This window comes from Nomascus leucogenys, chromosome X, assembly GCF_006542625.1.
Source record: "Nomascus leucogenys isolate Asia chromosome X, Asia_NLE_v1, whole genome shotgun sequence".
Lineage (NCBI taxonomy): Eukaryota > Metazoa > Chordata > Mammalia > Primates > Hylobatidae > Nomascus > Nomascus leucogenys.
Genome location: NC_044406.1, coordinates 59,968,447 through 59,983,153, shown reverse-complemented (window position 1 = coordinate 59,983,153; position 14,707 = coordinate 59,968,447). Strand labels below are relative to the sequence as shown.

The window sequence follows — 14,707 nt, the reverse complement described above, 5'->3', positions numbered from 1 at the left end:
GGCCTCATTTGTCACTTTGAAGAGAATTGGCCCCATCCCAAAGTAGGAAGCACTAAAGGGAATTTAAGCAATGAAAGTGACTAGGGATCAGAAAATCTGGGATTGCACGTTCTACTCTACAGCTAATTGACTCTGACTTTGAGCAAATTCCTTTCCTTCTTTGGGCCTATGTTTTTTCATCTGTAAAATAAGGAAGATGATCAAGGGCAAATCTTAATGATCCCTTTCAGCTCTTTCAGGTTTTTGCTTCTCTGACGGGGGTCGGGAAGGGGCTGATGTAAGAGACTAGTAGGCATTCTCTCAATGTGCTTTGTGGTTCTTTGTACATGCTTTGTACTTATATGGGCTGTTCCTCTTGCTTTGAATGTCCTCTTGCTTCCCTCCTGCCTCTCCAAATAGTATCCCACTAGCTATAGTCCCTCCCCACATCCCCGTCTGTCTCTTAATTCCTTCAATGCTGTTAGCTAGGTTAGCTATGTCTAACCACTTTGATTCCTAGTTTTATACTATCTTGTATTCTTTGCCGATTGTTTCCTTCGTAATCTTGCCTTCCGATACATACTTTAGGCTGCTCCTTTCCTTCTACATTTTCTTTTCTCTTACCCTCTATAGCACCTAAAACAGTCTTGGTTGTAAGGGGATACTGGAGCAAATTTTGTTAATCTTGCCCCTTTTCTTCTGGCAGTGTGTGTGAGCACAGCAAAGAGAATCTTATGACCCCCTCCAACATGGGAGTGATCTTTGGGCCCACCCTGATGAGAGCTCAGGAGGACACTGTGGCCGCCATGATGAACATCAAATTCCAGAACATTGTGGTGGAAATACTAATCGAGCACTTTGGCAAGGTATGCATTTTCTATTCTCACTACCTCTCTTCCAAACACGTGACACTTTCCCCCAACTGCCTTTTTGTGCTGTGTCTTCCTCCTTGGCTCACGTTGACAGTGAAAGGAAATCCCATTATGACACAATGACATTTAATGGCAACTCTGACCCTGGGAAATTCATTTATTCAGCAAACATTGCTTAAGCTTATAACTATATTATTTTCAGACACCATGCTAAATACTGGGGGTAATGAAGAAGAAAGAGTCACTGTCTGTGCCTTTAAGGTGTTAACAATGTGTAGTATGGAGACAGATAGGTAAATAGGAAAATGATAGTATAAAAACGGTCTATATACAATGAAACTGTAGGGGAGAAGACATTTATGTTCTCACCCATTGCCAGTTTCATGGCTGAGACCCCTATAACAAAAGACTGATTAACAAGAGAAAAGCATACAAATTTATTTAATAAGTTTTACATGGCACAAGAACCTTTAGAAATGAAGACCCAAAGAAGCAGATAAACGCTTGCATTTTTTATACTAAGTTTGATGAAATGGATCGTTATGAAGATTAGTGATTAGAAGACAGAAGGATATGATCTAATGGTAATAAACTTAGGGGGATCTTAGCAAGGCTTGTTTGTTCAGATTCTTCTTGGTGTTTCTGTGTCTTCGAGGATAGGGATGTTCTTTTCCTCCAGTTATAGGGAGAGTACATCTGGAATGACCTACTTCAGAGGAAGGTCAGAGAATTCTTTTATGGCCTGCTCCAGGGGAGAAGGTAGAGAAACCTTCTTGCTTCTGCTGTTTCCACCAATGCCAAGGTGCCACATTTTGGGATAGCAGGTCCTGAACTCCATCAAAACTAAAAATAAATCAATACTTATACTTATTTGAACCCCATCTCATTCCAAAAGTATATATGGTAGCATATTTTATATTGCACATAAAATATAAGGCATCATACTTTATAATCAGGTCAAGTACAAAAGGTAAAAACAAAAGTAGAGTCAGAAAATAATGCCCAGAATGAGGTTAAGACAAATATTTATTGACAAATTCTTGTACACTTGCAACAGATGGCCCTACACACTGGGGTATAAGCTTCATAGCAGCTAGTGCCATCCTAGGGAAAAGCATAATTCAATAAAGAAGGACGGGGAGGCAAAAGCAGCAGGACTTGGTGACTGGAAGTCACCAAGGATGTGGGAGAGGGAGATTTCTGAATCCTGATTTTCTGACTTGGCTGACTGGGTGGATGGGGCTGTCCTTCATACATATAAGAAATTCAGAATGGGAAAGTTTGAGGGAGATAGAGAAAAGTTCAGTTTGGGACAGGTCACATTTGAGATTTCTGAAAGACATCCAGAGAGCAATGCCTGGCGAGCAGTTGACTATGTGAATCTAAAGCAGGGATTAGAAAGCTTTTCCTTAAAGGACCATATAATAAATACTTAAGCCTTTGCAGGTCATGGATCTCTGTCACAACTACTTAGCTTTGCCATTGTAGTGAGAAAACAGCCGTAGACAATATGGAAACAGATAGTTGTGGATGTGTTCTAGTAAAATTCTATTTACAAAATGGGAAACAGGCCTGTGGGCTGTAATTTGCTGACCCCTGTTCTAGAGCCCAGATGTGATAAATTGATAAATCGATTGATTCATCCAACAAATATGTGTCGAGTACCCACTTTATGATGTACTGTTTTAGGAACTCTAGATATCATCTTCATAGAGTTTATATTTAGAAAAAGTAAACAAGCAGTATTCAAAGTAAGTAAAGTATATAATATTTTAGATTGTAATGAGCATTAAGGAGAAAAGCAGAGAAGGGAAATAGGAAGGGTTGGAAAGTGGTTTTGCAATTTTAAATACAGATAAGAAAGGAGAAAATAAGGAAATGAGGAGGGCCTCACAGAGAAGATGACCTTTCAGCAGAGATTGATAGGGAGTAGAGGAATGATTCATTCACCTATTCAGAGAGAAAGGATTCTAGGCTGAGGAAATGGTAAGTGCAAAATCCCAGAGGCAGAAGTGTGCTTGTCATATTCACGATACAACAAGGAGGCCAGACTAACTAGAGTGGATTAAGCAAAAGATGAAATAGAAAAAGATGGGCTGGAAGAGAAAATGGAGAGGGACAGACTAGATCTTGTAGTGGAGCCTTATAATCCACTGGAACAATTTTAGATTTGCTCTGCCTGGGTAAGATAGAAGGGGGGTTTTGAGCATGAGAGTGACAGGATTTGATTTAGGCTTAACAGGCTTACTCTGGCTGCAATGTGGAGAATATGAAGGAAGTCAAAGAAAATCTAGATAAATTGAGATACATACCGTGTTCATGAAGTGGAAGACTCAACATGGTAAGGATGTCAATTCTCTAAAAATTATAAGTTTAAGGTAATCAATATCAAAATCCCAGCAAGAGTTTTTGTAGATAAAAACAAGATAATACTAACATATATGTAGAAATGGAAAGGAACTGTAAGGGCTAATACAATTTTGAAAAAGAATAAACTGGAGGTAGGTATTAATAATATTAATGCTTACTGTATTGCTTCAGTAATCAAGACAGTGTACAATTGGCAGAGGTAACTCGATAAGTCCTCTTGTCTACTTCTTACATAAACAAATAGAACAGAATAGAGAATCCACAAATAGCCCTACAGAGTATGGCCTGATTATTTTTCATGAAGGTACAAAAGCATTTCAAGGGAGAGAGGGTAGTCATTTCAATGAATTGTATTGGAGCAATTGCAGCTGTATAGGTAATGAAAGTGAACCTCAACCTAAACCTCTCATTTTCTATAAAAATGAGCTCAAAAAGGATCATACATTTACATACAAATCATAAAACTAAAACTTGTAGAAGATAATATAGAAAACTGTTGGAGCCTAGGACTTATTGAGGAGACATGACACCAAAAGCATAATCCGTTAAAGAAAAAAATCAATAAATTGACTTCATGAAAATTAAAAATTTTTGCTCTGTGAATGACCCTATTAATAAGATGGAAAAAAAAGCTACCGAGATTTGGAGAAAATATTTGCAAACCACGTATCTGACAAAGGATTAGTATCTAGACTATACAAAGAACTCTCAAAGCTCAACAGCACAAAAATTCAATCTAATTAGAAAGTGGGCAAAAGACATGAACATGACGTATGCGTGGCAATTAAGTATATGAAAAGATGTTCAAGATCACTAGCCATTAGGGAAATACAAATTAAGACCATGATGAGAGATCTCTACACACCTATTAGAATAGGTAACATTAAAAAAAGTATAGTGGCAATACCAACTGCTGATCAGATCCATCATTTACACTCCTGGGCATTTATCCCAAAGAAATGAAAACATGTCCACACAAAACTTTATAGGGACGTTAATTAATATTTGAAAAAAATTATTTAAAGCATTTTACATATATTAGCACATTTACACCTCATTTCACCTAAGAAGAAACCAAGGTACAGAGAAGTTAAGTGACTTTTCCAGGGTCATGGAGTAAGTAAATGTTGGAGCTCAAATTTGAAATCAGGCAGTTCAAATGTATACTTTATCACCTCTAGATCTTTGTTATGTGTTTTGCAAATGGGTACCTGAAGTAAGTGAAGGTGAGGGTCATTATAGATGAGAGAGCTAAGGAACTTTGAGGCAAGAGTTGCTGAAGGGTCATCCACATAGTGAAGATTTTTGATAGAAAATAATTTTCTAATCCTAGCATTTGGTGGTCAGATCATGGGTCTTGTATGCCTGGCTAAGGAGTTTGGTCTTTATCCTGAAGGCAGTAGGGAGCCTTGGAAGCATATTCTGAACATTCATTATATGATGATTCATTGTATTTTAAATGTCCTAATTCATTTATAAGTGGATAAAGGAGTGACACAGCATCTCATCATTAGTATAACAAATAATTTTTCTTTTGTTTTTATTCTATGCATTTTTTAGGGGCAAATGCCAACTTAAATTTTATTAGAAAATGTGTTGGTTGGCAAATGACCTCAATCCCAATCTAGTTCATAAAAGTGTGATTTTGCTATGTCCAAAGCATATTATGTGGCATGATTTGAAAAGCAATTAAATGCTAGTTATCTCTTATTCCCAGGATATAATAGGAGGCCATTTCTATTAACTAGTGGTCAGCTGTTAAGTGAGGTTTTCACACTGTTGTAACCTGTTAATATGTGTTAAGTAGTCGAAGTTCTGACCTTTGTGTGATACCAGAGATGTACGCTGACCATGTTTTCCAAACAAAGCCATGGTAACCAAGGATCTTTTCAGATTTATGAATGTATTTCAAATGAAACATCTTACATGGAGATATGAAATGAAATCCCAGTTTATTAAATACTTATCAAGTTCCCTTTTTTGAAAAATAGCAGAACGATATGTGGGTGAGAATGTTCCAGAAATTCTAGACCTTATGGAGGTGTAACCTCACACGGTGGTTGTGGGATTAAAAGAGATAATACGTGTGAGGGCTGATGCCGCTTCACACATATCAGGGATTATATGTTCCTGCCAAGTTGTTCAGTTAATGAGGTATGATTTTTCAGTTGAAATATATTATAATTTCAGTAATGTGTTTTTTCCATTTACACTTGCTCTTTAATAGAAAAGGGCTTAAACACATTGGTTTTAAGTTTCTTTGTTATTCCTTTCTTTCAGTCTCTCTTTTAAGAGCATCCAGGGTCTGTAAATACAATGTAAGTGAATCAGAAGAGTTGATGCTTAAAGGAGTCTATTACTAAGTCTTTCTTAAATTTTTTTTTAACAACTTGAATGATCTTTTCTAAATTTTTTCTTTTTTAAGTTAGAAAGTAGGTAAATAATAGGAGAAGATCTACCTCTACACTGATTCCCTAGAACAACATTGCCAATTATTCTGAAGTTCTCTCTCTTCCCATCTCACTTAGCAGTATGTATCAGGGTGCTTGAACCTGATGTTGTTGGCTTGAGGCATAGAGGTAATTTGGACTGACAGAGGAAGGTTGACTTCTGTTTTCTGAACATTTTGTTTTGGGGAGCTGCCGGGAATTAGTGGGGAAGAGAGAGGTCATCTCTGAAGGCAGTTCTTAGCAATTTAGTTTTGAGGACAGAGCTATTTCACCTAAGGGGACAAAATATAGGGTAGATCCATTTGAATTTTAGAACTGGAAAGGGGCCCTAAAGACCTTCAGGTCCAAGCTTTTCATTTTATGTGAAGCCTCTTTTCGCATGCCACGGTAGTGGTAACAGGTTTGCATTTCTGCAGCTCCATTCCTGCTTGTCTACTGTTTGGAACATCAGCTCTCCCCCACAGTTCTTCCCAACTAGTTTATAAAAGAACACGGATACCAGCCACAAACTTTTACCAGTTGTCTAACTTGTGCTTTGCAAACTCATTTTCTCACCTACACAACCTGGCATCAGCCGTTTTCCTCCTTTATTGCTCCCAAGACCACTCTCAAAGAGCTAGAAAGCAGTGGTTCTGCCCCGGTGGACTTAGATTTGTATTCAGTGAACATGGAATCAGTGTGGGACAGCGTATTTCTAGCTCGTTTAGTCCTTTTTCTAACTCTGTGAATGATGGATTTTATTTCCATTTCCGAGATTAGGAAATGGAGGCATTGAGTGTAGTAAGTGGCAAAGCTGAGACTTAAATTTAGGTCTATCAGGTTAAGGCTGCCCCTCAGGGAAAGGGGGACCTGTTTTATTGAGATGTGAGCTGTGCTTCTCTTTGCATCATTGATGTTGACTTAGCTGTTCTAGCTATTCTTGAGTTCCCTCCTTATTTCCAGTCTTTCCTTTTTAGTGGGTGGGCATCTGCTTTTTAATCATACAGGAAGGATCTTGCCTAACTGTGTTAAGTATAGTTTTCTGGGAGAATAGTTGATTATTTTTGAGATAATTAGAAAATCTATTATCGGTATATATCAAAATGGATTTTAGTCTTACCGCTTAAGAGATATGGTTCAGGGAAATGTAAGACTGAATGGTATAGTCTTTTCTGCAGACATGGATGGTTGAAGGCAGTTCTTCCTATAAACTGGCCGGAGAAAGCTGGGTTATTCTCATTGTGGAGTTTGTGGGAACTCCAGTGTTGCCTATGTTCCCAAACGGCCAAATGAGACCTCATCCAGGAAAAAAGCCCATGTCGTAGCAATGTAATGGATTTGAGAAGGCAAACAAGAGACCCTGTTAAGAAATGGCTCTGATTTATATACTTTTCAGACACCCAGTCTAGCAACCTAGAGGAAACAGACCCTTCTAGTCCTGGTCTGTCTCTCCTTTCTCTAAAAGGTGGTGTTTGTGAATTTCAGTCTGCCACCAGAGGGTAGCAAGAGAACAGATGAGTGTGTCCCTCCAACTGATTTCTGGAATAAGATAGATAGATAGATATTTTAAAATATAAGTAAATGTAAATATATAGTTATACTCTATAGATTTTACTGTATAGATTTATATTTTATACATTTGTATTTTAGAATGTATCTCTATATCTACCTACCTATACACACACACACAAACACACACACACACACACACACACACGGTGGGGGGGTTGTCGGTATGTGTAAAGAGAGAGAATCTAATTAAGCCAAGACTCTACTTCTTCACATTTAATTTCTGAAATGATAAGGTTAAGCTAAAAGTTATTGAAAATAACATTTTTATTATCTGTACATGTAAGGATATTTTCATTAGTCTGTACATGTGAATCTAATATGTATTTAGCTTGGAATTTGGCAAACATTCTCAATTGAATCTGGAGAAAAAATATCTTTAAGTGTGAATATTAAGATCAAAATGTAACCTGGAGAAAAAATATCTTTGAGCAGAGAATTATTAAGATTGGGAGATTTCAGATGGGAGATTTCAGATGTATTTATTAGTTACAATGAATCTTTGAAAACGTAGCTTCAAGTTTTCCACCTTGGCTAAGTGGAGATCTTCACACATTCTTCAAATGCCCAGTTATTTATAGCTTTGAAGTGAAGTCAGGCCCTGTTTGAGGTGAATAAGCATGTCCAAACCCAATGAGATAGGGTGATAAATGTAGGATGCAGTTGTGATCTGAGGTTTGCCCCAACATTCAGAGAGCAGAAAAGATTCCCCTTTTGATTCTGGTCATCCTAAGAATTATGCCGATGATTCAGAATGAGGTGAAAATATCCACTCCTTCCCTTTTTCTCTCTCTAGCTGGGGCTGTAATAATAGTTATCACAGTAAAAACGATAGCATTTTTTGACAGCTTGCTCTGTGTCAGACATGGTGCTATACATTTGACGCAAAGCATCTCCTCGATTTCTCACAACTTTATGTAGTATTTACTTACAGGTAAACTGAGGGCTACAGAGGTTAAGTTTCTATGGACTATCAAAATCAAATATCTGTTTTTATTTTCTTTTTGGAGGCTTCTAGTGTGTGTGGGTGGGGGAGAATATAGAATCAGAGATTTTTGAGAATTTGAAAATATCTCCAAGGTCATATTGTCCATTCCCCTCAATGGCCAGCGATTTTCTTGTATCATATATTTTTTCCTTTGCTGTTCTCCTTTGAGTGGCCTGAGGTCTCAGGTTGGAACACCAGAGTCTAGATAATACAGTAAGACTGGGGCCAGTGTGCCAGAGGGCCAGATAGGTGTACTTTGGCAGCTAGACTTAAAGCAGACTGAGCTTCAGCAGTCTGGTGATAGGCTAATAGGAATTTCAGAGAACAGGAATCAATTGAGGAGCAATGAGAGATTGGGCGGACGTTTTCTTTGCTCTGAGATTTGGAGACTGAAAGCTGGGTCATTGCTACTTTCTTAGATTAAGACTCCTTACCAAGAACTCTGAGGCTACCTCCGTGAGCTCTTCAGATATCCCTAGAGGTGAGAATAATGGAAAGAATGGAAAAATAGCTTTAAACTAGACAGCCCAGGGATTACATCCCAACTTTATCCTTTACTAGCTGGGTGGTCATCTAAACAAGCCAGTTTAGTCCCCTGAGCCTTGTTTCCCTCATTAAAAAAAAAATGATACCAATAATTAGACCTACTTCATAGAGTTGTTGGGAGGAGTCAATGAGATAAATGTTTCAAGTACTTTGTACATAGTACATTGGCCACTAAATTTTAGTACTTGCCCCTGCCCTATACCACCACCCCTTTGCTGTATTGACAGGAGATGAGCTCTGTCTTTGTGGTGGCATTACCTCCTAATACTTTTATTAATACCTTGGTATCTAATAAAAGTATTAGACTAATAAAAGTATTAGACTATCTACTAAGTCTTTGTAGTCAAAAGAGGCTTTTCTTAGAAGCCGTTACACCCTTGTTTATGGTTGTTAAATGATAAAGAAACTCTTTAATTTCCCAACCTAAAAGCATCTTAAGTTGATCTAAAAAGAAACTGCACTTGGAATCTGCCATCTCATTCTTAGTAGAAAACTCACAATCCATGCTGCGTAGATAGAGATATCCTTAACAGGATCTGACTTTATCTTCTCTCTCCCTTGATATTTTCTTCCCAAGACAACTGGGAAGGGGAATGGACAGACAATTAGAACATGGATTACAGACCGGTTAGATATAATCAATGGAAGTCTACAGCTGTTTCAGGCAGGAGGTACTGTTTTTTAGGGGAAATGACACCCGATTGGGCATTAGAACTCTTGGATTCTAGTCTCAGTTCTACCATCTACTAGCTTTGGGGCCTTGGGCAAGTCACTTCCCCCTCTTTGGACATCATTTTTCCCGTAAGTATATTGGATGAGTAGGACTAGACAGGATTCTAGAATGTTACATCTAAAAAGGCCTTAAAGACTATGTGTTGCTGAGACCAAAGACGGCCTTAGTGACAGCCCTTTTATAAAAAGCTGGCTCTTGGTAACAACAGACGTGATACTTTCAAAGTTCTCTACATACTCTAAGGAAACTCGGTGACACACTTGATGTTTAATGTGGTCTGTGCCAAATGCTAAGAGCTCATTACTTTTGACCCTGTTGCCACCTTTGTTTCTAGTGTAGTTAAGACTATGGTTTTTGCTAATATAACCAGAACCCAGAAAGCTCAACATAGCCTTAGCCAGAGTGTAAATGGAGACTCAATTGGAAAGCTGGGATTCATCAGGGCCAAGTCTTGTAGCTTTGATTTATAGAAAGGCAAAATGTTTTTTTGTACAATCTGATATTTGCAGCCCTGAAGTGACATCTGGAAAGAATCTGGATAGTTGCTCATTTCTGCCAAGATTTCTAAGAGTTAGAATGAGTCTGGATCTCTTGGCCTTTGGCAATTGGAAATGACCATCTTATATTAAATTTCTTCTCTCTTTCACACCTAAAGACATGACAGAGAAGAATCCGTAAGGGGGTTAGTATGTGACCAAACTCAGGCAAGCAGTTCATTAACCCTCTTCCCAATGGAGGTGATCGCTCTCCTGGCAGTGTCTCAAAGGCCAGCAAATTATCCAGATTTAGTTCCCAGAAGCCTTCAGGAGAGGGATTCCAGGAGTTGGGCTCCTTCCTGAATAGAACCGAAAACAACAGCCAAGGCCCATCAGAATGAAATAATATTCCTTGGATATTGAGTTCTCTAAGACCAGGCCTTTAGAATGGTACTCAGTGCCAACCATGTGCCCAGAAAAAAAATAAGCACTGGTTTGCCCCCAGACTCTACTTTGGCCGCCTTCTGGGATTTTTTTTCTGAAGTCACTATCAGAGACCATGAAGCCCTAATTGTTCTTAACCAGTCCACAGAAAGCCAGATCAGTCTGTCCTTTTTCTGGAGTTTTGGAGGGTGGGAAAATAAGTTCTGCCTGATACTGTTTCTACACGAGGAGTTATTTTTAAACTTAAAATGTTTCCTTCTATGGTTTATAGTGGAAAGAGTGTTAGCCTTGAAGTCAGACACTTCTGAGTTCATATCATAGCCCTGCTTCTTACTATCAGGTGGCCTTGGACAATGCACATTCTTTATTCCCAGCCAAGCCTTTGGCCTCACATCCTCTTTCTAGTCTTCTCCCCAGTGAGTTGATCTAGTCTGTCTATGAGTTAGGAATTCCTACTTAATTTTTCAGCTACAGAAGAACCACTGCTGTGGTTCAGAGGAGGGAAAAGGAAGGCCTATACCCTGTCAAGTTCTAGTGATAATTTTCTCAGCTTTCCATTCATTCAGCTTTCTAATTATTCTTTCCTCCCTTAATCCTGTGGAAAGGGGTAGATAGAGGGATTTATTTTGTGGTTACCCTAATGCGCTGGTTGATCAATCATGTCCTTCAAGCCCAAGTCGTCTTTGCAGAGAAAGGAATTTGTTTTCGGAGAAAGGAACTTGTGAACAATCAATAAATGAGTTAATATACATAAAACACTTAGACATGTACCTGACATGTAGTAAACATTGTAGAAGAGTTGACCATTAAAACTAACTCTGACCCATGGCTTGAACTTGGAAAAAGTTTATTCCATCAAAGCCATTTTAGTCAGTCTTCTGGGTCAGCAGTTAGTACCACCATTTCCACCTTCTATCACTGCTACCTTTTCACTTTTCACTACCTTTTCACAATGATTGCATGAGATGCATAGGAACTGGTTTTGCATCCTGTGCCACCTAGTATTTGACCCTTTAGAAAATCTCCATATGCTATGAGTTTCCCATTCCTTTAGGATTTATTTCTGCTTCTTTTTTTTTTTTTTTTTTTTTTTTTGAGACAGAGTCTCCACTTCTGCCAGCCAGTTTGGAGTGCAGTGGCGTGATCTAAGCTCACTGCAGTCTCCATCTCCCAGGTTTAGGCGATTCTCCTGCCTCAGCCTCCCAAATAGCCAGGATTATGGGTGTGCACCACCACTCCTGGCTAATTTTCGTATTTTTGGTAGAGACAGGGTTTCACCATGTTGGCCAAGCTCGTCTTGAACTCCTGACCTCATGTGATCCTCCCACCTCAGCCTCCCAAAGTGCTGGAGTTACAGGCTTGAGCCACCATGCCTGGTTTTATTTCTGCTATTGTAAAAGGGTAGGTTGTTATTCCGTTCTCAGAACCTGCTTAGAATAAGTCCTTTTCATGGATACACAAGAAGCCACTGGGGCATTAGGTAGAGCTTGCTAGGTTTCTTTTCTTGGACCTATTCTAACTCCCTTGTCAGCTCTGAAAGTTTTCTCATTAATATTGGGCTGCCAACAGTGAGTTAAGAGATCTTGGGCCCATATTCTCTTTCCTTCCTCCTTTCTTTCTTTTTTTTAATTTTTATTATTATTATACTTTAAGTTTTAGGGTGCATGTGCACAATGTGCAGGTTTGTTACATATGTATACATGTGTCATGTTGGTGTGCTGCACCCATTAACTCGTCATTTAACATTAGGTATATCTCCTAATGCTATCCCTCCCCCCTCCCCCCACCCCACAACAGTCCCCAGAGTGTGATGTTCCCCTTCCTGTGTCCATGAGTTCTCATTGTTCAATTCCCACCTATGAGTGAGAACATGCGGTGTTTGGTTTTTTGCCCTTCCGATAGTTTGCTGAGTATGATGGTTTCCAGTTTCATCCATGTCCCTACAAAGGACACGAACTCATCCTTTTTTATGGCTGCATAGTATTCCATGGTGTATATGTGCCACATTTTCTTAATCTGGTCTATCATGTTGGACATTTGGGTTGGTTCCAAGTCTTTGCTATTGTGAATAGTGCCGAAATAAACATATGTGTGCATGTGTCTTAATAGCAGCATGATTTATAATCCTTTGGGTATATACCCAGTAATGGGATGGCTGGGTCAAATGGTATTTCTAGTTCTAGATCCCTGAGGAATTGCCACACTGACTTCCACAATGGTTGAACTAGTTTACAGTCCCACCAACAGTGTAAAAGTGTTCCTATTTCTCCACATCCTCTCCAGCACCTGTTGTTTCCTGACTTTTTAATGATGGCCATTCTAACTGGTGTGAGATGGTATCTCATTGTAGTTTTGATTTGCATTTCTCTGATGGCCAGTAATGAGCATTTTTTCATGTGTTTTTTGGCTGCATAAATGTCTTCTTTTGAGAAGTGTCTGTTCATATCCTTTGCCCACTTTTTGATGGGGTTGTTTGTTTTTTTCTTGTAAATTTGTTTGAGTTCACTGTAGATTCTGGATATTAGCCCTTTGTCAGATGAGTAGGTTGTGAAAATTTTCTCCCATTGTGTAGGTTGCCTGTTTACTCTGATGGTAGTTTCTTTTGCTGTGCAGAAGCTCTTTAGTTTAATTAGATCCCATTTGTCAATTTTGGCTTTTGTTGCCATTGCTTTTGGTGTTTTAGACATGAAGTCCTTGCCCATGCCTATGTCCTGAATGGTATTGCCTAGGTTTTCTTCTAGGGTTTTTATGGTTTTAGGTGTAACATGTGAGTCTTTAATCCACCTTCCTCCTTTCTTAATAGAAACTGTGGAGTTTTCCACAAGTTGCCCTTCCCAATTCCACTAGTTATATCTGTAGTTTATAATCCTGTTTTTAAGGTACCAATGTCACCCCTTCATTCAATAAATACTTACTAAATGCTTACTATGGACAGGTGAAGTTCTAGGCTCTGGGGTTACAAACGAAACAAAGGCCCTTTTTTGTGGGTCTTATGTTCTGCTGGAGATAAACAATACATCAGGTGGTGGCAAGTGCTCTGAAGAAAAAGAAAAGCAAGGTAGTGGGTTGTTCCTTTATGGAAGATGGTCAGACAAGGCTTCTGTTAATGTGTTATTTAGGCAGAGAACTGAATAAAGTAAGGGTACAAGGTATGGTAGATATCTTTGGGAAGAGCAATTCCATGAATAGGGAAAACCTAGTACAAAGGCCCAAGGCAGCAGTGTGCTTGGCATGTTGAACAGCAAAGAAACCAGAGTGGCTGGGAGCAAGGATGACAATCTGCTCCATTTCTCTTCCCAAAGGGAATAGCAGTAACACACAGGTTAATGTTCATTGTTAAAAAAGAGTTTTGAAGTGAGGCCTTTGGAGGGCCACAGACCAGAAAAAGAGGTAAGTGGATTCTTCTTACTACAGCAATTGCCAATATTTCCACATTAAAGTTTGGCTTGAATGTTTGCATCTGTAGGCCAGCTTTGGGAAGGATGTTGCAATCCATGATGACTGTAGGGTTATTCAGGCCACATTTTAATTTTAGAGAAGACACACAACAGGAAGTTTCCCCTTTGCTTTTCTAGACTTTTCTCACTTAAAGGGAGTGTGGTTTTAAGCCTACCAAGCACCTTCTCTGAGCTCTGCCTGCTGCCACATTGGCAAAACTGCTCTCAAACAGCTCCTGACCGATGAGCCTTTCAGTATATTTTCAGGAGACAGGGCATGTGGACAACACCCTGTCCAGGTGGAATTGTCAGCTCTCATTATAAATCCTAGAAGTCAGTGAGCCCATATCTATCTTAAGGCCTGGGTAGCTTCTTGAAGAAGAGCAACCTGTGAGGAAGGTTTTTTTTTTTTTTTTTTTCAATGAGAAGTGAATAATTTTTATAACTGGAGGAGGGAAATAAGATCATTTAATGTGACAGAGAGCTTGAAGAGCCATTAAGTTCATATCACCTGATTTGCATAGCATGTAACTGCTTCACTCCCTATTGCTCCAGTCTGAAAATTTCTCTGTTCTTCCCTCCCTTTCTCTGTCACTCTCCTCTCCCTCTCCCTGTCCCCCTCTTTCACTCTCTCTCCCTCCCTTCCTCCCTGTCTCCTGTCTCCCTCCCCCCTCCCCCTCCCCTCCCCCCCTCCCCACCTCTTTGTGTGTCTTGCGTTTTCTCAGTCTCTAAGGAAACATAGGTTTAAGTCCTTTTTAGGGTTCATAATAATTGCAATAGCTACCACTTATTGAGTGCTCAGTATGTTCCAGGCTAGGTTCTTTACATCAGGTATACCTTGCTTTATTGTGCTTTACTTTATTG

At 39.1% G+C, this 14,707-nt stretch overlaps 1 protein-coding gene across 1 annotated transcript in view; it reads left to right on the top strand.

Annotated features, from left to right (window-relative positions):
- OPHN1 (oligophrenin 1) overlaps nucleotides 1-14,707 on the top strand; it is a 385,933-nt gene that overhangs the window by 330,615 nt on the left and 40,611 nt on the right. Inside the window, exon 19 of the mRNA XM_003272664.4 lies at nucleotides 686-845. Coding sequence (XP_003272712.1) covers nucleotides 686-845 — 160 coding nt within the window. The remainder of the gene's footprint in view (nucleotides 1-685; nucleotides 846-14,707) is intronic.